This window comes from Giraffa tippelskirchi, chromosome 10 (assembly GCF_054371585.1).
Source record: "Giraffa tippelskirchi isolate mGirTip1 chromosome 10, T2T-mGirTip1v1.2.pri, whole genome shotgun sequence".
NCBI lineage: Eukaryota > Metazoa > Chordata > Mammalia > Artiodactyla > Giraffidae > Giraffa > Giraffa tippelskirchi.
Window position 1 is genome coordinate 157484364 of NC_137284.1, and position 24156 is coordinate 157508519.

General features: G+C 45.7%; 1 protein-coding gene and 1 long non-coding RNA gene across 5 annotated transcripts in view; both read left to right on the forward strand.

Moving 5' to 3' along the window:
• LOC145523384 (uncharacterized) overlaps positions 1-24156 on the forward strand; it is a 99383-nt gene that overhangs the window by 14086 nt on the left and 61141 nt on the right. For 3 of the 4 annotated variants that reach the window (XR_014066526.1, XR_014066523.1, XR_014066525.1), the window contains exon 4: positions 994-1291. The exons of the other annotated variant lie outside the window; for it this stretch is intronic. This is a non-coding gene — a long non-coding RNA (uncharacterized LOC145523384). The remainder of the gene's footprint in view (positions 1-993; positions 1292-24156) is intronic. 4 annotated transcript variants of the gene reach the window in all.
• On the forward strand, positions 4171-6592 carry LOC145523383 (NADH dehydrogenase (ubiquinone) complex I, assembly factor 6-like). The gene is made up of 3 exons (XM_081533562.1): positions 4171-4378; positions 4789-5121; positions 5180-6592. Exons 1-3 carry the CDS (start codon positions 4178-4180, stop codon positions 5294-5296), a joined length of 651 nt encoding a protein of 216 aa, XP_081389688.1. The 5' UTR covers positions 4171-4177; the 3' UTR covers positions 5297-6592.

A 24156-nucleotide genomic window follows, 5' to 3' on the forward strand; every position in this document is an offset into this window, starting at 1 on the left:
CGAATACTGTGAGTTGTGTAATTCAATATCATAAGAGCCTGTAGAATAATTGAGTTTAGAGAAACAAATATGCACGAATGCGGACTGAACGATCTGGCGGACGAGGATTCTGACAGTTCCTGACCGTCCGGATTGGGTCAGCGCGTGGAAGTGACACCCAAGCAGAGTGACCCGACCCGGCAAAAGCCACGCACCTGTGGCTCCATGGCCACCTTGCTAAAGCTGCTCTTGCCTAGTAAGGAGCAGGATCTCATTTTCCCTTGGACCTTTGGACAGTGTAATTCAAGGAAGTCAGAACTGTAAATATGATCTCTACTATGAATAATGAACAATTTAGTTTTCCTATCATAGAGGTTCAGCCAGAGGTGGATGCTCTTCATGTTCTTTTCAGGAAACACGCATGGCTTTGAATCTTGGATTTCCGTATCTCAACTGAACTCATCAAACTGCTTTTAATGCTTCTTCAGGTCATGTGCTAAGACAGAGGGAGCATGTGATGGCTGGGGAGATGACAGTAGGGGTCTGTGAGCTGCAGGGGATGTGCGAAAGGGAATGTGAGAGGGGGCTGGAGGATCCAACTGCCTCACTGAGTCAAGGAAAGCCGTCTGCTTAGCTGCATCAGCCTGGACAGAGGTCCCAGGACTTCCAGGCTCTGTAGTGACGCGGTCACTGCCCTTCCCCCTGCACCGCTGTGTGGCCACCTGCAGTTATTTCTCATGGGGCTGCTCAGTGGTCCCTGTGCCTGCTACACCCCCTCCTGCAACCGGAGTCTGACACCCTGCAGTGCCCTGACCTTGTCTCTCATCACCCACTCCTCTGGTTCTTTTGAAAAATTTTTTATTGGAGTATAGTTGATTTGCAATGTTGGATTAGTTTCTGCTGTACAGCAAAGTGACTCAGTTAAACATACACATATAGCCACTCTTTTCCAGATTCTTCTCCCATATAGATCATTACAGCATATTGAGTAGAATTTCCTGTGCTGTACCATAGGTCCTAAAGGAAATCAACCCTGGATATTCATTGTAAGGGCTGATGCTGAGGCTGAAAATCCAATCCTTTGGCCACCTGATGCGAAGAACTGACTCATTGGAAAAGACTCTGATGCTGGGAAAGATTGAGGGCAGGAGGAAAAGGGGATGACAGAAGATGGTTGGATGGCATCACCTCCTCAATGGACATGAGTCTGAGCAAACTCCGGGAGATGGTGAAGGACAGGGAGGCCTGGCGTGCTGCCGTCCATGGGGTTGCAGAGCAGAACACAACTGAGCAAGCGAGCAACAACAAAACAGTGGGTCCTTGTTGATTATCTATTTTATATAAGGCAGGGTGGATATGTTCATCTCAATCTCCCAGTTTATCCCTCCTCCCCTTACCCCTGGTAACCGTGTTTGTTTTCTCCATCTATGACTCTATTTCTGTTTTGTAAACAAGTTCATTTGTACCATTATGTTTTCAGATTCCACATAGAAGTGACGTCATACGGTGTTTGTGGACCTGTCTGACTACTTCGCTTAGAATGACCATCTCTAGGTCCATCTGTTAATGCAAATGCCGCTCGTCTGTTCTTGATTCTTACCCACCACCTGTTTCATTTTTCCCTCAGTGGGTTGATCTAGCAGGGAAGCCACTCTGTAACGTATTTAGATGTGTCCCTGTTTCATCTGTGGAGGGGAGAATCCCCTGCAGGGTGAGTGCTAACCAGTTCTGACAGCTGGGAGGCTCTCAGTGACACCAATCTTCCTTTAAGGTCCCACCTCGGACCACCCCCACCTCATATCTCGAAGGTGCAGAGGTAGAACATTTCTGCTTATCATCTCCATTTCTGCAGATGAGAATACTGAATTCAGTTCAGTTCAGTTCAGTCGCTCAGTCGTGTCCGACTCTTTGTGACCCCATGAACCGACGCACGCCAGGCCTCCCTGTCCATCACCAACTCCCTAAGTCCACCCAAACCCATGTCCATTGAGTCGGTGATGCTATCCAGCCATCTCATCCTCTGTCATCCCCTTCTCCTCCTGCCCTCAATCTTTCCCAGCATCAGGGTCTTTTTCAATGAGTCAGCTCTTCGCATCAGGTGGCCAAAGGATTGGAGTTTCAGCTTCAACATCAGTCCTTCCAATGAACACCCAGGACTGATCTCCTTTAGGATGGACTGGTTGCATCTCCTTGCAGTCCAAGGGACTCTCAAGAGTCTTCTCCAACACCACAGTTCAAAAGCATGAATTCTTCGGCGCTCAGCTTTCTTTATAGTCCAACTCTCACATCCATACATGACTACTGGAAAAACCATAGCCTTGACTAGACAGACCTTTGTTGGCAAAGTAATGTCTCCGCTTTTTAATATGCTATCTAAGTTGGTCATAACTTTCTTTGCAACGAGTAAGCGTCTTTTAATTTCATGGCTGCAATCACCATCTGCAGTGATTTTGGAGCACAGAAAAATAAAGTCAGCCACTGTTTCCACTGTTTCCCCATCTATCTGCCATGAAGTGATGGGACCAGATGCCATGGTCTTAGTTTTCTGAATGTTGAGCTTTAAGCCAACTTTTTCACTCTCCTCTTTCACTTTCATCAAGAGGCTCTTTAGTTCTTCTTCACTTTCTGCCATAAGGGTGGTGTCATCTGCATATCTGAGGTTATTGATATTTCTCCCGGCAATCTTGATTCCAGATTATGCTTCCTCCAGCCCAGCGTTTCTCATGATGTACTCTGCATAGAAGTTAAATAAGCAGGGTGACAATATACAGCCTTGACGGACTCCTTTTCCTATTTGGAACCAGTCTGTTGTTCCATGTCCAGTTCTAACTGTTGCTTCCTGTCCTGTATACAGGTTTCTCAAGAGGCACATCAGGTGGTCTGGTATGCCCATCTCTTTCAGAATTTTCCACAGTTTATTGTGATCCATATGGTCAAAGGCTTTGGCATAGTCAATAATGCAGAAGTAGATGTTTTTCTGGAACTCTCTTGCTTTTTCGATGATCCATCGGATGTTGGCACTTTGATCTCTGGTTCCTCTGCCTTTTCGAAAACCAGCTTGAACATCTGGAATTTCATGGTTCTTGTATTGCTGAAGCCTGGCTTGGAGAATTTTAAGCATTACTTTACTAGAATTAGAAGGAATTCAGTTCAGTTCAGTTCAGTTCAGTTCAGTTGCTCAGTCGTGTCCGACTCTTTGCGACCCCATGGACTATACAGTCGATAAAATTCTCCAGGCCGGAATACTGGAGTGGGTAGCCTTTCCCTTCTCCAGGGGATCTTCCCAACCCAGGGATCGAAGTCAGGTCTCCCTCATTGCAGGTGGATTCTTTACCAGCTGAGCCACAAGGGAAGTCCATTGAGTAGAGACCAAACCACATATTTAAAAAGCCTGACATAGAAAAAAACTTATGGTTACCAAAGGGGAAACGAGGAGGGGATCCTTTGCTCCAACATGGGATCATGCGATGGGGAGTACTTGATCCATGGCTCCCCCGAACAGTCAAGCACGTAATCTCTGCTGCAACCCCAGCACTGCTTTTCACATCAGGAAGCCCTCTGCAGCAGAGGCAAAGTTTTACTGTGGAATGGCAGGTGTGTGCTTTAACTCTCCCGCTGGGGTTTACCAGGGACCTGTCTACTCCTGGTCCCCAGGCCTTGATCTGCAGCAACATGCCCCACCTGCGTAGGCACAGGATTTGCTGCAGAACTCGCTTCTGCCCCGGGGCACTCCTGAACCTGGGTTTGGGAAATAGCATATGTCAAACTGCAGAATCTTGTCCTAACCTATTATCAGTTGACTTGAAAGGCTGCAGAAGAGGCCACTGTGCCTTTTTTTTTTTTTTTTGGTGGCAAGTGATGCAAGTTGTAACAAGTACTTGAAGGTAAAGGGTCATTTTGACTTGTCCTGGATCACCGCAGATATAAAACTTCACTATCGGGGCGGCCTCCATGTTGGGCTCGGCGTCCCGGGCCTGTGTCACCGCCCACCACCCCGGGGCCTGTGGGGGTGCGCACGGCGGCTTTCGGAGCCCGCGGACCTCCAGGCAGAGCGTGGCTGCTGCTAGAGGACTTGGCGCCTCGGGTACTGACTGCTACTGCTTGGAGCTGCTGCGGAAATGAGATTATGAAGGCTATTTATGTTCCCTGTTACTCCCTGCCGAATCCAGAAGCTCTGCTTTTGCACTGAGAGCCTTCAATGTGGAACTGGCTCAGGCTGATTAAGGACTCTGTCTCTGAGAAAACAGTTGGACTGATGCGAATGCAGTTTTGGAAGAAAACTGTGGATGATATATACGGTGACAATCCACCACATCAGCCTGTGGCCACTGAACTATGGAAGGCTGTCAGAAAACATAATCTGACCAAAAGATGGCTTATGAAAATCATTGATGAAAGGAAATTGACAAGTTGATCCTGAAATTCACATGGAAATGCAAGGGACCCCAAGTCATCAAAAGAATCTTAGAAAAGAATAAAGTGGAAGGACTCATTTCCCAATTTTGAGACTTGACTACAAAGTTACATTAATCAAACTTTGTAGTATTGGCTTCCATAGACGTATTGAGTAATATGTATTGATCATATATATCACATATATGGGCATGGAATAGAATTGAGATTTCAGAAGTAAACCTATATATTGATAGTCAACTGATTTTTGACAGGGGTGTGAAGATAATTCAGTGGCAGAAAGAACAGCCTTTTCAGCAAACAGTGCTGGGACAACTAGATATCCACATGCAAAAGAATGATTTTGGTTTCCTACCTCATTCTATATACAGAAACTAACTCAAAATGGATATATATGAAAAAAATGTGGATGACAAAGCATATCGTAATATCCAGGAACTAGAAAATTGTGCTGAAAACACACAGAGTTCTCTGCTTTTTCTAACACTAGAAATACTGGGCATGAAGGATCTTCATGCAGACCATGCTGCCAGTCACATCGGAAAAGCACAAGGCATTGTCACTTGCTTGAGAGCCATACCCTATCACGGTTGCAGAAGAAGGGTGTTCCTTCCCATGGATATTTGTATGCTGCATGGCCTTTCACAAGAGGATTTTCTACGGAAGAGTCAAGATAGAAATGTGAGAGATGTGGTGTATGACGTTGTAGCCAGGCACACTCACATTAAAGCATGCCTGGTCCTTCCACAGAAATGCTCCTGTGAAAGCGTTTCCTGCTTTGCTTCAGACTATTGCTCTGGAGGACTATTTAAAGGAAATTCAACAAGTGGATTTTGATCTATTCCACCCATCTTTACAGCAGAAGAATACTTTGCTTCCATTATCTTTGTATATTCAGTCATAGAGAAAAAAATACTAAAATAATTTCATGCCACTGATATTTATTAGTTTTACGAAAGTGAACTTAGTTTAGGGTTCTTGTTTACACACAACAGGGACTATTTAAGGAGAAAATGAATTTATCGGGTGAGTGTGTAGGTCACAGAATGGATGAGAAGTTGCTGTGGGGCCACCAGGCCAGCGTTCTGCCCCCGGCCCGGCCCTTGTCGCCAGCAGCGCAGACCGTCCAGGGAGCAGAGCCCCAGGAGGGAGCCCGTCCCCGCTGCACTGAGGCCGCAGGCCGCGCTTCTGCTGCCAGAGGGCAGGGGCTGGCCCCTCGGCCCCTCTCTCACCGTTGCAGAGGAACCAAGAAGGGGCTGAAGAAGTCCTGGGTTTGTGTGCTGAGCAGCAGACCCCAGGCATCCAGTTCAGCTGGGAAATGCGTTTATTTAGGAATCATGAAGAGTGAAGTTAACATCAGTATTCGAGGAGTGTCAGTCACTATTTTGAGGGCCTTTAAATCTCTAACATTTATTCTTTCCCATCCTGTGAAAATTTGTCCATGATGATAAAGTAACTTCTTAGGGTAAGGCGGCAGGCTGTCAAGAGCTTGAATCCTAATGTGATTTTAGGTCTGGCTGACTTGAAGGCTTTTACTTTTTTGTTTACCTTTCTGCTTCACTCTCTGTCATCGAGCATTATCATCATGAACAAAACTCTTCTTAACAAAATGTGTGTTAACGTAAATTAAATTAACCAAATGGTGTTAAAAATTCATGAAGGGGATGCTCCATCTTTAAAGACTAGTGTACTAGTTGGGCTTCCCGGTAAGAAGCTCAGTGCCGTGTACTTTGATCAGTGCTCTCGTCTGATCTTCAAAACTGTGAAACAAGGAACGTTTTTGGTAATTAAAAAGTTTTAATTATAAAATACATACTAATTGCAAAAAGCAGAATTATTTGCATCGCTCATAGTGGACAAATCTGGATTCTGAATGAGTAGCTCCCAACACCAGAATTATGCCCTCGTTTCCTTTTCCTGTCTTTTTAGTGGTCTTGCCTCCTGCCCACTCCCGCCTCTGTTGTACCATTCCTCTGTCCCATCTCAAGTCTTTGGTTTCAGCTATGAATAAGTGTCTACCTCAATTGTGAATTAATGATGGCTTCAAATACTACCTTTTTGCAAATAAAACTAAACACTGAGAGCGGCTTAAGAGCAGGAATACATTGTTTTATTCTTCTCGGGATCACCAGTTCCTAGTATGGCTTCTGATTTAGAGCAAGTGGAGGTTAATAAATGTATAAATGAATGAAAAAAAAAACCTTCACTATTGGAGCAAACTGGCAAAATCCTGAATGTCCACAGAATTTTTTTTCCCAGTAACTGGCCAGGATAGATATCACTGGGACACGTAGACGTAACATGTAACACGTAACCGTTCATGTTGTCTGATTCTGGGTCATGATTTGGAAACACTACTGGAATTTACGGCTTAGAATTCTAGATTTTATGTTCAAGCTACTGGTATGTTACCTTTTCATTTGAACTGTTGTCCTGGAAACCTTTGAATCAACTGGAGGTGAAACAAAGTCCTATGTAGCTTTTGGCTACCGAGCCTCTTTTCTGCATCTGAACGTAGGTCTCTCGAGCGGATCAGAATGGCTCACAGACCTTCAACCTCTGCAAAAGGAGCATCCTTGGGAAGTTTCATGAAGGAAACACGTTTGTGCTCCATTTTGCGGCCTCTCATCTCTGCAGTGGCCCTGTGGTAATAAATGTGTTTAAAAATCCATTACAGTGGGGCATCGATAGACGGTAGATTGTTTTGAATTTGTGTCAGCATCATAAACAATTTCACATCTCAAATGAAATTTCTACTCAAACACTCATGCTAGAGCACCATGTAAAACACTGACAGGTTTGAACAAATAGCACGGTGCTGCTTGGGTTTTTAAAATATTGGGACAGATAAAAATGTATTATTCATCTCAACTCTTTCGGCTGCTTTGAGATGCAAAATTATTTCTGTGGCCAGTTCTGAATAAATATGTGAGCTAGCGCCTTAGTGATCTTGACATGTTCATCCAGCTTGATGTGAAATGTGGAAATTCTACCTCACGCTGCAGTTTGACTTTCTCTTCTTCAGGGTCTAATGGCCCTTTTACCTACTATTCTTGACATTGCTATTTTTTAAAAAAATTTATTGGGGGTATTTATACGGTTTTCCCTGGTGGCTCAGACGGTAAAAGCGTCTGCCTACAGTGCCGGAGACCCGGGTTTGATCCCTGGGTCAGGAAGATCCCCTGGAGAAGGAAATGGCAACCCACTCCAGTATTCTTGCCTGGAAAATCCCATGGATGGAGGAGCCTGGTGGGCTACAGTCCATGGGGTTGCAAAGAGTCGGACACAGCTGAGCGACTTCACTTTTTGGGGGTATAGTTGCTTTAGAATGTTGTGTTAATTTCTGCTGTGCAACAAGGTGAATCAGCTACATGTTTACATATATTCCCTCCCCCTTGAGCCTCCCACCCCTCTAGGTCATCACAGACCACTGAGTTGAGCCCCCCATGCTATACAGCAGCTTCCCGCTAGCTATCTGTTTTACACCTGGGAGTTGGGGGAGCCTGGTGGGCTGCCCTCTCTGGGGTCGCACAGAGTCGGACACTACTGAAGTGACTTAGCAGCAGCAGCAGCAGTGTATATATGTCAATCCTAATCACCCGATTCATCCCACCCTCCTCCCCACATCCATTCTCTACGTCTGTGTCTCTATTCCTGCCCTGGAGAAAGTTTCATCTGTACCATGTTTCTAGATTCCATATATATATGTGTTGGCTTCCCTGGTAGCTCAGCTGGTAAAGAATCACCACCCTGGTTTGATTCCTGGGTAGCGAAGATCCTCTGGAGAAGGAAGGGCTACGCACTCCAGTATTCTTGGGCTTCCCTGGTGCCTCAGATGGTAAAGAATCCGCCTACAATGCAGGAGACCTGGGTTCAATCCCTGGGTTGGGAAGATCCCCTGGAGAAGGGAAAGGCTACCCACTCCAGTATTCTATTCTGGAGAATTCCATGGACAGAGGAGCCTGGGGGGTTACAGTCCATGGAGTTGCGAAGAGCTGGGGATGACTGAGTGACTTTCACATCACTTCATATATGTGTGTTAATATATAATATTTGTTTTTCTCTTTCTGACCAACTTCACTCTGTGTGACACACTCTAGGTCCATCCTTGTCTCTACGAATAGCTATTTGAGGGGACGGGGGGCTGTCTTACTTCAGAGGGGTCTTCTTTGTGTCCTCCGGAGAATCTTGAACGGGCTGATCTGGGTTAAGGGATGAGCCTGAGGTTGGACTGGTATCTCTCTAAGTCAAGTGGTCCAAAGACCGAGTTCAAAGACGTTCGGCCAAGGCAGGCTGATGAAATCAGGCCTTGGGGACCCAGGAACTCTGAGTCCAGCATGCAGGAGGTCAGGTAGCAAAGCTGGCCAGGGGTCACAGAGCAATTAAAGGTCGAGAACCCCACTAATCTGCCAGGAGACTTAGAGGCCAGAATGAAGGCGAGAATCATGACAAGCCTGCCTGGGGACTGATGGCATTCCTGAGGAGGAGGGACAGATTGGTTCTTCAGGCCGTTAACATGAAGCTGACATTGGTGGTCTTTGCGGCTGTGGGCAACCAATGCAGTTGTGCACAGGGAACCAGGCTGCACTTACAGTGTGAGGTCTGATTTGCAGTTTAAAACCGTAGACTTTTAAGATAGTAAATATGTCTCAGACCACAGACTTTTTAAACGCCTGAATTTAATTTTTATTCAAGCCCTCATTCCACCAGTCACAGTAATTTGTGGTCACTCCTGTTCGGTTTCCCGGTGGTGATGTCCACTTTCCGAGGGCAAGCATTGGTTGAATCTGGGGTCCTGCGGTCATCGATCCAGGGAGACAGAGGAAGGGCCATGCCTCTGGGTCACCCTCAAGGCCCTTCGGGAGCCAGGGCCTCCTGCTGCCTCTGGCCAGCTCCAGACCAGGAGACGCACCAACAGGTCTTAGAAGGCCCCTGTGTGCTTTCTGTCGTCGCCCACCCACTTTGCGAAGAAGCACAGCCGTCTCCAAGCACAACCTCTCACGCACCCCCTTAGCCTTCAGGGTTCATGGCCAGGGAAAGGGCAAGTCACTGGTGGGAAGGTGGCATTTCAGTGGCTGGATCCCGTGGTACTGAAGCCACTCTCCTCTCTGCAGAGAGAGGTTCGTACTTCGAGGACCCGTTAGTCCCGATCAGAGGCTGTAAGTCTCCTTCTCCTCTTCTCGGGCGTTCTTCTGGTTCCCAGAGAATGGAATCTTCAAGAAACCACAACAAGGCCACATTCTTTCTCTTTCCCTCCTCTTCTGAAGGACCAATCTTGCAGAATTTGGTACATTTTTTTCAGTCATGGGTTCATCGTTGTCTGTGATTTTGCAAGTCGGACGCGATATCTGAGTCTGGTCATCCCCTCCTGGGGCTACAGCCATTGCTTCCAGGGCACTTGGTTCTGTGTATAGGGCTTTTTATCTGTTCATGCCTGGATGAGTGTTCTTGGAGATTCTTGATAAGCCTCCCTACAGTCTGGGCTCAAATTTTGATTTACAAATCAGGTGCTTAAAGTTGTAACTTACGTTTCAAAATTTAATGTCTAATTGGAGGCGCCACTCCACCAGGGTGATAGACATTTCCTGTCAATCTGAGGTTCTTCCTCCCTTAGCTTTCTAGGCCAGCATGTGGGCACCAGGCATCCACATGCTGCCATGTGGCTGCATGGCAACAAGACACGGAGGGAAGGATGCTGTAGGTGGGTCTCAGAGGCGTGGGCAGCTGGCTGAGAGGTCCAGACACCTCCCTGGTCTTTGGCCAAGTCTGTACTTGGACATGTGGGCTGTTTCCATTCCATGTACGTCAGTGACAATCTAAGGACATTTTCACTTACACATGACCATTCATGACTTTAAAGTTCCAAGGATACGGATTACAAAAACAGAGGAAAGTAATTACATAGATTGCTTAGGTTAGTGGATCAGACTTAGAATAGAAAAAGAAGTATTGATACTGAAGCTTAGCCATAGCGTGGTAATATCCCCAGAGGGGTTCTGTGTGAGCTTGTCTTGTGCTCCCAGGATGAGAAGGACTGTAGCCACAAGTAGTTTGTTTTCATAAAAGGACCCTCAAAGGAAACTTTCACCATTTAGCCACGCTTCTGTTGCTCCAAGATCAGTTCAACCTCCAAACCTTGAACATCTGGGTTGAATCTTCCTAAACCTGAAGCTGGGGGAGCTGTGAGACGGCAGTTACTATTCCTGCTTTCAGATCACCAGCTGCTGGTCCAAGCGGGGTTTCCATGGAGAATGTAATGAAAAGATGTCTCCTCTCCTATCTTGCTCTTCTCTGGTCTCAGAATCAGGGAGGAGGCTATATGGAGCAAACTGAAAATGAAGAATTTCTGCTTTCACTAAGAAAAATGATGTGATTAAGGGACAACTTTTGGAAAGTATAAATCATTTTAAGGGAAAATTACTTCTTTGAAAGGGGCATAGGGACTTCCCGTTTGATCCTTGGTCAGGGAATCTACGATCCCACATGCTGCTCGGCCTGGGAAACAGGAGAAGGAGGGACGGGGTGTATATCCCCAATGTAGAGAATAAAAGCAAACAAGTTAGAAATGGGTGGTGACCGTCTGTACAGAAAACAGCTCTGCTGAAGTCCCACATCACTAGGACATGTTTTCTGTTATCTCAGTGATTTGCGATGAAGAATTTTTCAGCATTATTTTTTTTATTTATTTTAATTGGAAGCTAATTACTTTACAATATTGTAGTGGTTTTGCCACAGAATGGCACGAATCACCCATAGGTGTACATATGTCCCCCGTCCTGAACCCCCCTCCCACCTCCCTCCCCACCCCATCCCTCAGGGTCATCCCAGTGCACCGGCCCTGAGCGCCCTGTCTCATGCATCGAACCTGGACTGGCGATCTATTTCACATATGGTAATATACATGTTTCAATGCTATTCTCTCAGATTATCCCATCCTCGCCTTCTCCCAGAGTCCAAAAGACTGTTCTATACATCTGTGTTATTACAATGCTACCTTGGGAACTGTTCATCAGGAAACCTCGGTCACTTCACTGTGTAGCAGTGGTGACGATCAACCACTCAGGGATGGCTTGATTGTGCATTATTTTGTCTTCATTCTGTCCATCATGTCACTTTGAACCAAAATTAATTTTCTAGACAAAAGAGTCAGGACATAAATCTTCTGGGGACTCCCTAGCAATTTAGATTCACTTCCTCCTTCACCCCCATCTCTTAATGACATGTCAGGAACCTGTTTAGCACTGGATGTAGGACAGGCAGGTGGTATCCATGTATTTGACAGATCTGAGCACCTATTATTAGGCACCAGAGATGCCAAAGGTAGGAGAATGGTTCTGGTCTTAAGGACGTACAAAGACAAATGGAGAAGACATGTTGATTAACAATTAAAACACAGCACTTTTACCTCTACCTGTGGAAATCTCCTCCAAGATGAAGATCTGGCTGTATTTTTAACAATGATGTGATCATGAGGTTGAAGAGTTCCCTGATAGCTCAGCGGGTGAAGAATCCACCTACAATGCAGGAGACCCAGGAGATATGAGTTTGATCCCTGGGTCGAGTTTGATCCCTGGGTAGGGAAGATTCCCTGAAGAAGGAAATGACAACCCACTGCAGTATTCTTGCCCGAAAAATCCCATGGGCAGAAGAGCCTGGCGGTCTACAGCCGAAGAGTCAGACACAACTGAGGGGACTGCGCACGCGCGCGCGCGCGCACACACACACACACACACACACGCACACACACATTGACCATGAAGTGCCTCTGCTAGAAATTGGAAAATAGCTACTTTGTGTGATCCAGACAAAAACATGAATCAGAATTAGGATATGTGCTATTGGTTACTTAAAAATGTTTCTTTTTGAATGGATAAAGATGTAGGTTCATATATACAATGGAATACTACTCAGTCTTAAAAAGAATGAACATTGTTATTTGTGGTAATGTGGCTGGGCCTAGAGATTATCATACTAAGTGAAGTAAGTCAGACAGAGAAACAGAAATATGTCATATGATATGACATCCCTTACATGTGGAATCTTAAAAGAAATGATACAGTTGAACTTACTTTTAAAGCAGAAACAGACTCACAGACTTAAAGAACAAACTTATGGTTGCTAGGGGGAAAGATGGGGGGAAGGGATAGTTAGTTTAGGATGGACATGTTCACACTGGCTATATTTAAAATGGATAACCAGCAAAGACCCACTGTGTAGCACATGGAACTTTGCTCAATGTTATGTGGCAGACTGGATGGGAGGTGAGTTTGGTGGAGAATGGATACATGTATATGTATGACTGAGTCCCTTTGCTGTCCATCTGAGACTATCACAACACTGTTAATTTCTTTTTATTCAAAATAAAAAGTTTTAAAATTTTTTCTTTTTAAACTAGCGGACCAAATTTATAGACAAATTTCTTTTTATTTAAAATAAAAAGTTAAAAAAATGTTCTTTTTAAACTAGCAAGACCAAGTTTATAGATAAAAGGACAAAGGATGTAGTATTTCTTCTTTTTAGTCATTAAAAAATTAACTACTCAGAGATTATTTATTTCTCTGTTTCTGACTGTGCTGGGGCTTTGTTGCTGCTCGTGGGCTTTTTCTAGTTGCAGTGAACATGCTTCTATTCTTTAGGAGCACAGACTTGAGATGGGTGGGCTCAGTAGCTGAGGTGCTCGGCCTTAGTTGCTCTGTGGCATGTGGGATCTTACTTCCCCAACTAGGGATCGAACCCATGTACCCTACATTGGCAGGCAGATTCTTAACCATTGGACCACCAGGAAAGACCTCAAAGATAATTTTTGTAATTCTTGTGCTGAGCTAAATTGCCACTGAGGTATTGTTTGGCTCTTTCTGCTTACTGATTTACAAAGCTCCTTAAAAGGCAAACTTCAGTTTTCCTTTCCAAATGGACAAAAATTCAGAATGCGCTAAATCTGATGACATGTACAATTTCCTACATCCTCCCTTAAGAATGGCTGTAAAGCTCTAGCTTGTAAGGTGTGGGATATCATTTTCTTTGCCTTGAAGATGGAATCCCCTAGAGGATTGTAAATAACACCTGAATATGACTTTTATTTCACTTGGTGGATTGTCTGTAGTTTAATTTTCTCATCTCTATAAATGAGAGACTTGGGTTAGATGATTTCTAAGAATCCCAAGAACATCCTATAACTCCATGACTCCGAGTATGGTAAAGCCAAATATTTGAATGAAATTTATTCTGGTAATGCAGGTACTCTGTGTGTGTGTTTAGTCACTCAGTCGTGTCTGACACTTTGGGACCCCATGGACAGTAGCCTGCCAGGCTCCTCTGTCCATGGGGTTCTCTAGGCAAGAATACTGGAGTGGGTTGTCATGCCCTCCTCCAGGGGATCTTCTCAACCCAGGGATTGAACCAGCGTCTCCTCTGTCTCCAGCATTGGCATGTGGATTCTTTAATGCAGATGCCAACAGGTCTCAAATTCCTGACTGTTCTTAATGCAGATACTAGTCAATTTTAAAATATAGGTATTATCCCTGCATTTTCACTGAGAAAGCAGTAAAACGGCCACTTGTATAAACTGGTTTACCCCAGGTTTGCAGGAGTAGAGGTGTTATAAGTCGGTTCCCTGATCTTTCCGTGTGGTCCTAAACTTTGGAGCCGCTAACACCACACATCTCACATCGCTGACTTTTCATAGATTTTCTGAAAAGAAGGCCTCTCCTCCCGAGTGTTGAAATCTGGCTCTTGTCCTCATGGATGCCTCCCAGGAGCATCCTTGCTCACAAGATTTGTGGACCATGGGGAAGACTCTTCTCTTGGACCAGATCACATCCCTGGAGCCTCGGGATCCCCTGAAGTCCTTCACTGCTTGTGCAACTACATCTTTCTCTAGTTCTATGGGTCCCAGCACCCACCCCGTGAAATGTCACTGCAGCATGGTGAGATGTCCCATCTTTCACAAAGTAACTTCAGGCTTAACCATAAACTTAGATAACATTTCTCTCTCAATATGGGCAAAAGCAAAAGCATGATCATTTGATATATGATTTTTCCAATAGTCGTGTATGGATGTGAGAGTTGGACCATAAGGAAGGCTGAATGCCAAAGAATTGATGCTTTCAAATTGTGGTGCTGGAGAAGACTCTTGAGAGTCCTTTGGACTGCAAGGGGATAAACCCAGTTAATCCTAAAGGAAATCAACCCTTAATATTCATTGAAAGTACTGATGCTGAAGCCGAAGCTTCAATCCTTTGGCCATCTGATGGGAAGAGCTGACTCATTTGAAAAGACCCTGATGCTGGGAAAGATTGAAGGCAGGAGGAGAAGGGGGCGACAGAAGATGAGATGGTTGGATGGCATCACCGACTCGATGGACATGAGTTTGAGCACGCTCTGGGAAATAGTGAAGGACAGGGAAGCTTGGCGTGCTGCAGTCCATGGGGTCACAAAGAGTTGGACACGACTGAGGGACTGAACAACAACAGTGGCAGCAATGGTGCTGTTGCCTACAGGCACTGGGTCCCTGGAACTTACTCATCTGGTGGAGCTAAAACTCTATCTAATTTTCCTCCCCTTACGCCTGGGAATATCTTCTACTTATTTCTGAATGTGACTAATTTAGATGCCTCATGTACGTGATCCCAGGTGGTAATTGTCCTTTTGTGATAATGTAGTATGTGAAAGTGAAAGTGTTAGTCTCTCAGTTGTGTCTGACTCTTTGCGACTGCATTGACTGTAGCCCGCCAGGCTCCTCTGTCCATGGGATTCTCCAGACAAGAATACTGGAGTGGGTTGCCATGCCCTCCTCCAGGGGATGTGGTATGTGCATAGAATAAGCACATCTTCAGCCTTTAAAAAGAAGGGCATCTCGGTGTTTTTTGACTTGTGATCTGAATCCTAGGAAGACTTAGGAGCTGCTTTGGGGGCCACGTGAACATGACTAAGGAACCCGTAGGCTCATCCTCTCCGCCAACCTCATCCCTACCTCCCACCACATTCATGGTCCTTATGTAAGAAAGCATCCTGGAGTAGATGATCTGAATTTGACCACAGTCTTGATTTCAAGTGTTTTGCTCTGTTTTGGTCAAACAGGTGTCAGAGGAAATACTGCAGTCACCCTTCCCCTTGATTCTCTCTTGGTTGTAACGTTCTCTGATTGCCTAACACGGGACAGGGGCTGAGACCTTTTCTGGGCATGGGCTTGGGCAGCACACGACGGAGACAATACCCAGGAGAGGCGCCCGTCACAGCTCCGCCCTGGAGGCAGAGTCAGAGGGAGGCTGCGGGGCTGCCCGACCAGCTCACGGCCTGAAGGCAGATCATCTCCATCTGCAGAGCAGCACCCCCAGGGTGATCGATAGGGCAGACCAGGAAACTCGCCAGGCCCCTTGAAGCGCTATTCCGTGATTCTACTGCGTTAGTGGGTGTGTCCGCCGCCTCGCTTCCTTCTGGGGGTTTACCAGTCCCAAGGAATGAAGCAGAGAGCGCTTCCTGAACTGTGTTTCCTGTTAGAATCCGCTGTGTGTGATGGGCGTCCTGGTGAGTAGAAATAACTATCACACGTGGCCAGTTCCTCTGGAGAGGAGCTTGGGTGAGAAGAGAATGCTGTGTGTTGCAAACTGAGCTTGCCCTCGGGATGCGGCTGTGTTTACAGAGCCCACTAGTTGGCGTGTGAGCAGGGATGATGGCCGTCGGAGCGGGACCAGAGCCCGCCTCCCAGGAGCTCCCTCGGCCGGACACCCCACGTCAGGGTGCTGGGCGCAAAACCCCCTGGTCCCGTATGTCCCTCTTCCCCTGCGGAAGCAGGGCTCAGGCTTTCTCCCGCCTCCTTAATAAAGCACACGGAAAGGGTTTGAATTCCTGAAAACTTCATTTAATCCTCTGGACTCCAGGGTGCAGCGTTTTTAATTTTAAAGCCCTTACAGATTCAAAATATCAGGGAATGTTTATGGACAAGCCACAGGTTCAATAAAGGACTTGTATATAGACTATATAAGGAAATCTCAAACTCAAAACAAACAATTCTGTTAGAAAATGGCTCAAAACATGAGCCAACATTTTATCAAAGAGGATGAAATGTGAAACGTTAGGCGCTCAGTCGTGTCTAACTCTTTGCGATCCCATGGACTGTAGCCCATCAGGTTCCTCTGCCCATGGGATTTTCCAGGCAAGAATACGGTACTGGATTGCCATTTCCTTCTCCAGGAGATCTTCCTAGCCCAGGAATCAAATCCAGGTCTCCCACCTTGCGAGCAGATTTTTTACCACCTGAGCCACCAGGGAAGCCCATCAAAAAGGATAGGATACATATACATATCCTCATGCGTGCTAAGTCACTTCAGTCGTGTCCGATCCTGTGCCAACCCCATGTGCCCACCAGGCTCCTCTGTCCATGGGATTCTCTAGGCAAAAATACGGCCATGCCCTCTTCCAGGGAATCTTCCCCACCCAGGGACTGAACCCACATCTCTTATGTCTTCTGCACTGGCAATCTGGTTCTTTATCTCTAGCGCCACTTGGGAAGTCCTATACCCATATACTGTATTTAGGATTCTATTATTTTTGCTATTTTACTTTATTTTTGGCTGCACTGTGTGGCATATGGAATCTTAGTTCCCCAACCAGGGATCAAACCCATGCTCCCTGCAATGGAAGCACAGAGTCCTAACCCCCGGACCACCAGGGAAGTCCCCGTGTTTAGAATTCTAGATCTATGGTCTCAGAATTAGAGAAGCTTCCACATATCCAATGAGCAACTTTCCATCCAAGGGAGAGAAGAGGGAAGGAAGCACTCAGGCTGATCCCTGCATCCTCACTGACGCACCGACCAAAGATGCTTTTAAACAGGGTCCTGTGAGGAAGGAGTGAGGATGCTGACGTGGACACAAAGTCTGGTCCCGTATGTGGGGACCCCTGCTCCTAGTGTTCATTGTGGAAATTCAAACCAGACAAGGAACATCCTTTGCATGCTTGATAATTGCAGCCATTCTCCCCAACTGATGATATCTGTCATTACCTATAGGATTAAATTCTCTGTTTCCACATTTGCAGTGTGGTGGCCAGTCTGAAATTTTCCTGGTGCCTTTGAATCCAATCTCCTCCCAGATGCTGATCTATTAAACTTCTTCCTTTTCTGCTGGAGACATTTCTTGGTTTGTAAAATGCATTCAAGGTCATAGATTCCACCCAAGATCAATGGATTTGCATTTTGCTTTTCTTCAGTCCCCTGCAATTCTTTGCCCCTCCTTTTTTGTGTCTCTAGGCTCATCCACAAGACAGTTTTTACTTTCTGCCCCCAACCCTTCCCTGCTCCCCATACTCTGCAGAAAGGTATGCCATAACTGTGCAGTGGATTGAATTTGCAGCAAACTTACCCAGTGAGGCAACGAAGCCCATTCAGACAGAGCTCTACCCGATAATTATTCACATAATGTGAAAAATAAAAGGGTCTTGTTAGCATTGATGCCATTAGCACGTTAACGTACTTTAAAACCATTTTCATGATGATTAAATACCGACTAGATGCTGTGTTGTCAAGGGGTCTCTATGTTCCTGTGTGTATCAGCTGGGTTTTAACTGGCTAATTTCTGAGCTGAAGGCAGGAGATGGAGAAGTTTAGTTTTCCAAGAGTTACCACAGAGTTTTTAACACTTTATCATTCAGTTCAGTCGCTGAGTTGTGTCCAACTCTTTGCAACCCCATGGATTGCAGCACTCCAGGCTTCCCTGTCCATCGCCAACCCCTGGAGTTTGCTCAAACTCATGTCCATTGAGTCAGTGATGCCATCCAACCATCTCATCCTCTGTCGTCCCCTTCTCCTCCTGCCTTCAATCTTTCCCAGCGTCAGGGTCTTTTCAAATGAATAAGTTCTTCTTAACACTTTATACCTAAATTTAAAATAAGTGGCTCCTAAAACATTATTGGACCTTTGAGCTGACTTCCTGAACATAAATAACTCAACTAGTCTTAAGTATTCTGAGTTTGGGGGCGTTTACTCTCTGTTTAGTTTATTGTACCAGATAGCAAAGTTTAAAAGTATTTAGGAAAGTAAACTAGGATCACCTATCCATCAGATAGCTTTTAAAATTCTACTTAAAATAGAGATTTCCCAATTTAAATTTATGCTAGTCTTGAATTAACTGTTGCTATGTCATATCAAGGGCTTCTCAGGTAAAGAATTGCCTGCCAATGAAAGAGACCTAGGTTAGATCCTTGGGTCGGGAAAATCCCCTGGAGAAGGGAATGGCAGCCCACTCCAGTGTTCTTGCCTGGAGAATCTCATGGACAGAGGAGCCTGGTGGTCTACGGTCCACAGGGTCGCAAAGAGTCAGATGCGACTGAGCAACTAAACAACAACAACAATGGCATATCAATTAAAGGAACATTAGGAACATACTCCGTCTAGATCGCTGACACCTCACCACGTAAAAACATGTCTTTAAACTAAAAAAAATCAAAGAAACAAGTTTGTCCCAAACACTCAGCAAAAATTAACTTGCAGGGCACATCCATCCCTTTTCCCTTTTGCCATGCTTGCCGCTCATGGGCCAGACCCTTTGCAGTGCCTTGTTTAATCCTCCATATGACGTCTCTCTGAGGTCATGCTATCCATATGTGGCAGATGGAGAAGCGGGCCAATATGTTTAAGAACCTTCTGGAGATCACTGATCAGACCTAGAGCTTCTCAACACAGAGTTTATGACTATCTGTCAGAATCACATGGGATTTCAAAACGCAGATTCGAAGGTCTCACCCACAGCTTCTCAATTTGGGGAACTGAGACACATAAAATGTTCATTTTTGTAATTGCCTCCCTACGTTGCTTGTGTAAACACCAAAGTTAGATCACTATATCTGTAGCATAGCTCTTCCTTGGCATATGTGAATTCTGCTTACGGACAAATTGCTTAAGTGGGTCTGTCTAGAGAGGGTGTGGAGAAAAGGGAACCGTCCCACACTGCTGGGGGGAATGCTAGAATTTACTGAGAGAAGAGAAACAGTGTGTTTTATCCTAAGAATTCAGACCTCACAGGGTATTGATACGTTCTGCCTTGGATAATCTTTTTGAGTCTGAGCTACTTAAGTTCCCTGTTAATTTCTTACTTACTTTTGACTAGTGGCAGCTCTTGTGGATTTCAAGACTGTGGTCCCTAACACTCCTAAGGGAAAACAGAAACCATCCTGGGCCTTGGAACAGAGAGAATACAATGCAGGGAACTGGCTAGGAAGACGACAAAGGCCAGAGAAGTCAAATGGGGGTGGGGAGGCAACAGCGAGATTGGGGGCTACAGGAAGGTTAACAACAGGAGGTCCTGCTGCTTCTGGGGGGACAACCGAGGGAAAGGGTGTTAGCAGAATCCAGAAGCTGGGGCTTAGTGGCAGGTTCTACGAGCAGCTGGGGGAGGACTCCCGTGAGGGCTGTGGGAGCAAGGAGATGCTGGCTGCAGTTTCCTCCGTCCTCCTGTTCCACAGGGCCCTCGGGGGCCTCCTGTTGGTCAAAGTCACCAGAAAGCTGGTTAGCAAAGAAGCATATTAAAAAGCAGAGACATCACTTTGCTGGCAAAGATCCTATAGTCAAAGCTATGGTTTTTCCAGTAGTCATGTACAGATGTGAGAGTTGGATCATAAAGAAGGCTGAGCGCTGAAGAACTGATGCTTTCAAACTGTGGTGTTGGAGAAGACTCTTGAGAGTCCCTTGGACTGCAAGGAGATCAAACCAGTGCATCCTAAAGGAAATCAACCCTGAATATTCATTGGAAGGACTGATGCTGAAGCTGAAGCTCCAATACTTTGGCCACCTGATGTGAAGAGCTGACTCACTGGAAAAGACCTTGATGCTGGGAAAGATTGAAGGCGAGAGGAGAAGGGGACGACAGAAGATGAGATGGTTGGATGGCATCACCGACTCAATGGACATGAGTTTGAGCAAGCTCTGAGAGATAGTGAAGTCCATGGGGTTGCAAAGAGTTGGACACAACTGAGCAACAAAATAAGCCTAGAAATTGAAATACAGAGAAATGGGGGAAATGGAGGGGATGAGGGGAGTCATGGAGATACGATCCCCTCCTCAGGGAGAAGGAGGGTCCACTACTTCCTTACCCTCTGTTCACGTGATGGATCTGATCCAGCCAAGCTGGCCTGTACTGGCATCTGTGGACACGGCTCCGGGGTGGGGCTCCCACCCCCCCGTTGCCCACCCCCCCATTGTCTCTGGCCTCTCAGGCCCTCTCTTGTCCAGGGTGCAGGCTCCCGGCTCCCAACTCCAGGCAGGGTCCCCTTCAGGACCTCATGCCTCCAGGGCCAGGCTGACCCTAACTTCTTGCTTCAGAGAAAGGGGTGGGAGATCCAACCATCACCCTGAAGTGGGCACGAGAGCTCTCACCTCCTTGCCGGGGACCCATGGATACATTAGGTCACGTGGTGAGGGGCATGGAGGGTGCTAGCCAGCTGACCTCAAGACAGAGGGAATCCTGGGTTACCCGAGTGGACCCCGTGGCATCACGGGTCCTTGTAAGTGGAAGAGGGAGGCAAAGGAAGAGAGTCCAGTGGGCAGTGTGACCACAGAGCTCCTTCTGTGATGGGGTGGCCATTCAGATCAATTGGGAAAAGAACCCCCCACCCCCAGTGGATCAATCTTATAAATAAATTTTTTAAAGTAAGATCAGCCTCACTTATATAAGAGTGATAAACTTGTTGTTGTTGATTAATCTTACATAAGTAAGGTTGAACTTACTTTAAACATGTATTTGTTTATTCTGCACTGGGTCTCAGTTGTGGCCTGTGGGATCTATTAATAGTCCCCCAACCAGGGATTGAACCTGGGCCCTCTGCATTGGGAACATGGAGTCTTAGCCGCTGGACCACCAGGGAAGTCCCAGATTAATCTTGCTTATATAATCTTATCAATCTTTTTATCAGAAGCAGCAGCTCGGCCTTGTATGCCAATCATACTCAAAAATAATTTCAAATGTATTAAAAATATAAACATGGATGATCTTAAAAATACAATTTGGGGATGATGTTTTTACAGCTTGGAGAAAGGAGGAGCATCTGCTTGAGTAGAACTAGAAACTCAACACTATGTGACAACCTATAAGGGAAAAGAATCTGAAAGAGTAGATATAAACATACACACACATATATATACACACACATATATATGGGTGTGGTTTAGTCGATAAGCCGTGTCCGACTCATGGACTCATGGATTCCATGGATTCATGAAACTTGCATGATATTGTAAATCGACTATGTGCTGTGTGCTAAGTTGCTTCAGTCATGTCCGACTCTTTGCAACCCCATGGACCGTAGCCCGCCAGGCTCCTCCATCCATGGGATTCTCCAGGCAAGAATACTGGAGTGTGTTGCCATGCCCTCCTCCAGGGGATCTTCCAGACCTAGGGATGGAACCTGCTTCTCTTATGTCTCCCACATTGGCAGGCGGGTTCTTTACCACTAGCATCACCTGGGAAGCCCCATCAACTATAGCTAAAAAGATTAAAAAATAAGACTAGAAACTTGAACACATGAAGAAAAGATGAATGGTCTTGGGCACATAAAAGCATAAAGTCTCTGAACAAGCAGACACAAGTCAGAACGGGTATGAGAAGCGGGAAGAACACAGGGCGGCTTGTGTGCACAAAGTTCCCCGCTTGCGCACAGCTCCCACAAACAGATGAGGGGGCATCCTGACATGAGAGGGTCGGAGGGAACGAGCTGTCGGGCGTCACAGACGAGGAAATAAGAGCCGCAGGGTAGGGGCCGGCCTCCTGCCGGGATCTTGGGCTTTTGTTGGTTTGTTTGAATTGTGGACGAAATAATTAATCAACCATCAATAAGAGGATGGAAAAGAGCTTTATCTGAGCCAAACTGAGGACTGGCCTAGACGCCCGCTTCCCAGATGACTGTGAGAAGTCGCTTTGGAGAAGCAGGGGTTTTTAGCACAGTGTTATACCTTGTCAGGACAAAGGGCGTTAAACAAGTCAGGGTTCCATTTCTTCAAGGGTTCAAGGCAAAAACAAAAAAGCAGACCAGCTGGCTTCCCTGGTGGCTCAGATGGTAAAGAATCTGCGTGCCATGCGGGAGACCCGGGTGCGATCCCTGGGTTGGTTGGGAAGAGCCCCTGGAGAAGGAAATGGCAACCCACTCCAGTATTTTTGCCTGGACAATCCCATGAGGGGAGGAGCCTGGTGGGCTACAGTCCACAGGGTTGCAAAGAGTTGGATACGACTGTGTGACCGACACTTTCACCGTTCACGTGCCCAGCAAGTCAGTTTGGAGCCTGGGAAGAGAATCTTATCAGTAAACAAGGACAAGCATTGGAGTCCCAGGAAGAGAGGCATTTAGTCATTATTTTTAACGTGGACATTCTTTGCTTCTGATCAGTGTACACTTTTCTTTAATAATTAAAGCAGATGTACAATGTATAGATACGCCACAAACAGGCCATTCTAATTAGTATCAAATTCAAGTGAACTCATGCATAAGCCAGAATGACTTCCCTATATCTCAATATGTGAAGTTTTTTTTATCAGAACTCATGGTTGGTGACTTTTACTTTCAGGTCTTCTTTAGCCCCAGACTTATATTTGAGTTTTTAATTAATATATTTATATATATATATATATATATTTTACTGAAGTATAGTTGACTTACAATGTTTCAGTTGTAACATTCAGTTACTGTTGTTGTTCAGTCTCCTGGTCGTGTCCGACTCTTTTAGACCCCTTGGACGGCAGCACGCCAGGCCTCCTTGTCCCCTCACCAACTCCCGGAGTTTGCCCAAGTTCATGTCCATTGCATTGGTGATGCCATCCGGCCGTCTCATTGTCTAACACCCTCCTTCCCTTAATCTTTCCTAGCATCAGGGTCTTTTCCAATAAGTCTGCTGTTATGCACATACGCATATGTTATTTTCATATTATTTTCCATGATGGCAAGTTATTGACTACAGTTACCTGCACTATACAGTAAACCTTTGTTGCTTGTTGTGTGTCTACTTTTGGAAAAATTAGAACTCTAGCATTCTATTCCGGAGAAGGCACTGGCACCCCACTCCAGTACTCTTGCCTGGAAAATCCCATGGACGGAGGAGCCTGGTGGGCTACAGTCCATGGGGTCACGAAGAGTCGGACACGACTGAGCGACTTCACTTTCACGTTTCCCTTTCATGCCCTGGAGAAGGAAATGGCAACCCAACTCCAGTGTTCTTGCCTGGAGAATCCCAGGGACGGCGGAGCCTGGTGGGCTGCCGTCTATGGGGTCGCACAGAGTTGGACACAACTGAAGCAACTTAGCAGCAGCAGCAGCAGCAGCAGCATTCTATTCACATTGTCAAACACGTGGAACCAAAATGTCATAAATTTTTTAACTAGGCAAAAATTCATGTTTTCTAAAATATTTGTATTTTACATGCTCTTTGTATATGTATACAAAAGCTTTTCTACTGTGCTTGAGGACGAACATCAAGTAGGTGAAGGTTTGGCATTTTGTGAGTGGTTAGATCTGTTTTGACCGCCCTCCTGTCCTCTCTGGTTCACTTGTACGATGATCAGGAAGCAGGTTCTGAATGATCACTGTCTTAGGGAGACCATATGGAGAATATCTTTATAAACGAATGAAATTTTTCTTAAATGTTCCATTAGCACTCTAAAAGTGTTTATTCTACTTTTGGGTGTAAAGCTTTTATACATAGTTATTAAATATTATACTGAGGTTGTTAGTCATGTTATTCAAATTCTTAAACCTCATTTTTATTATTTAATCCATTTCTGAGAA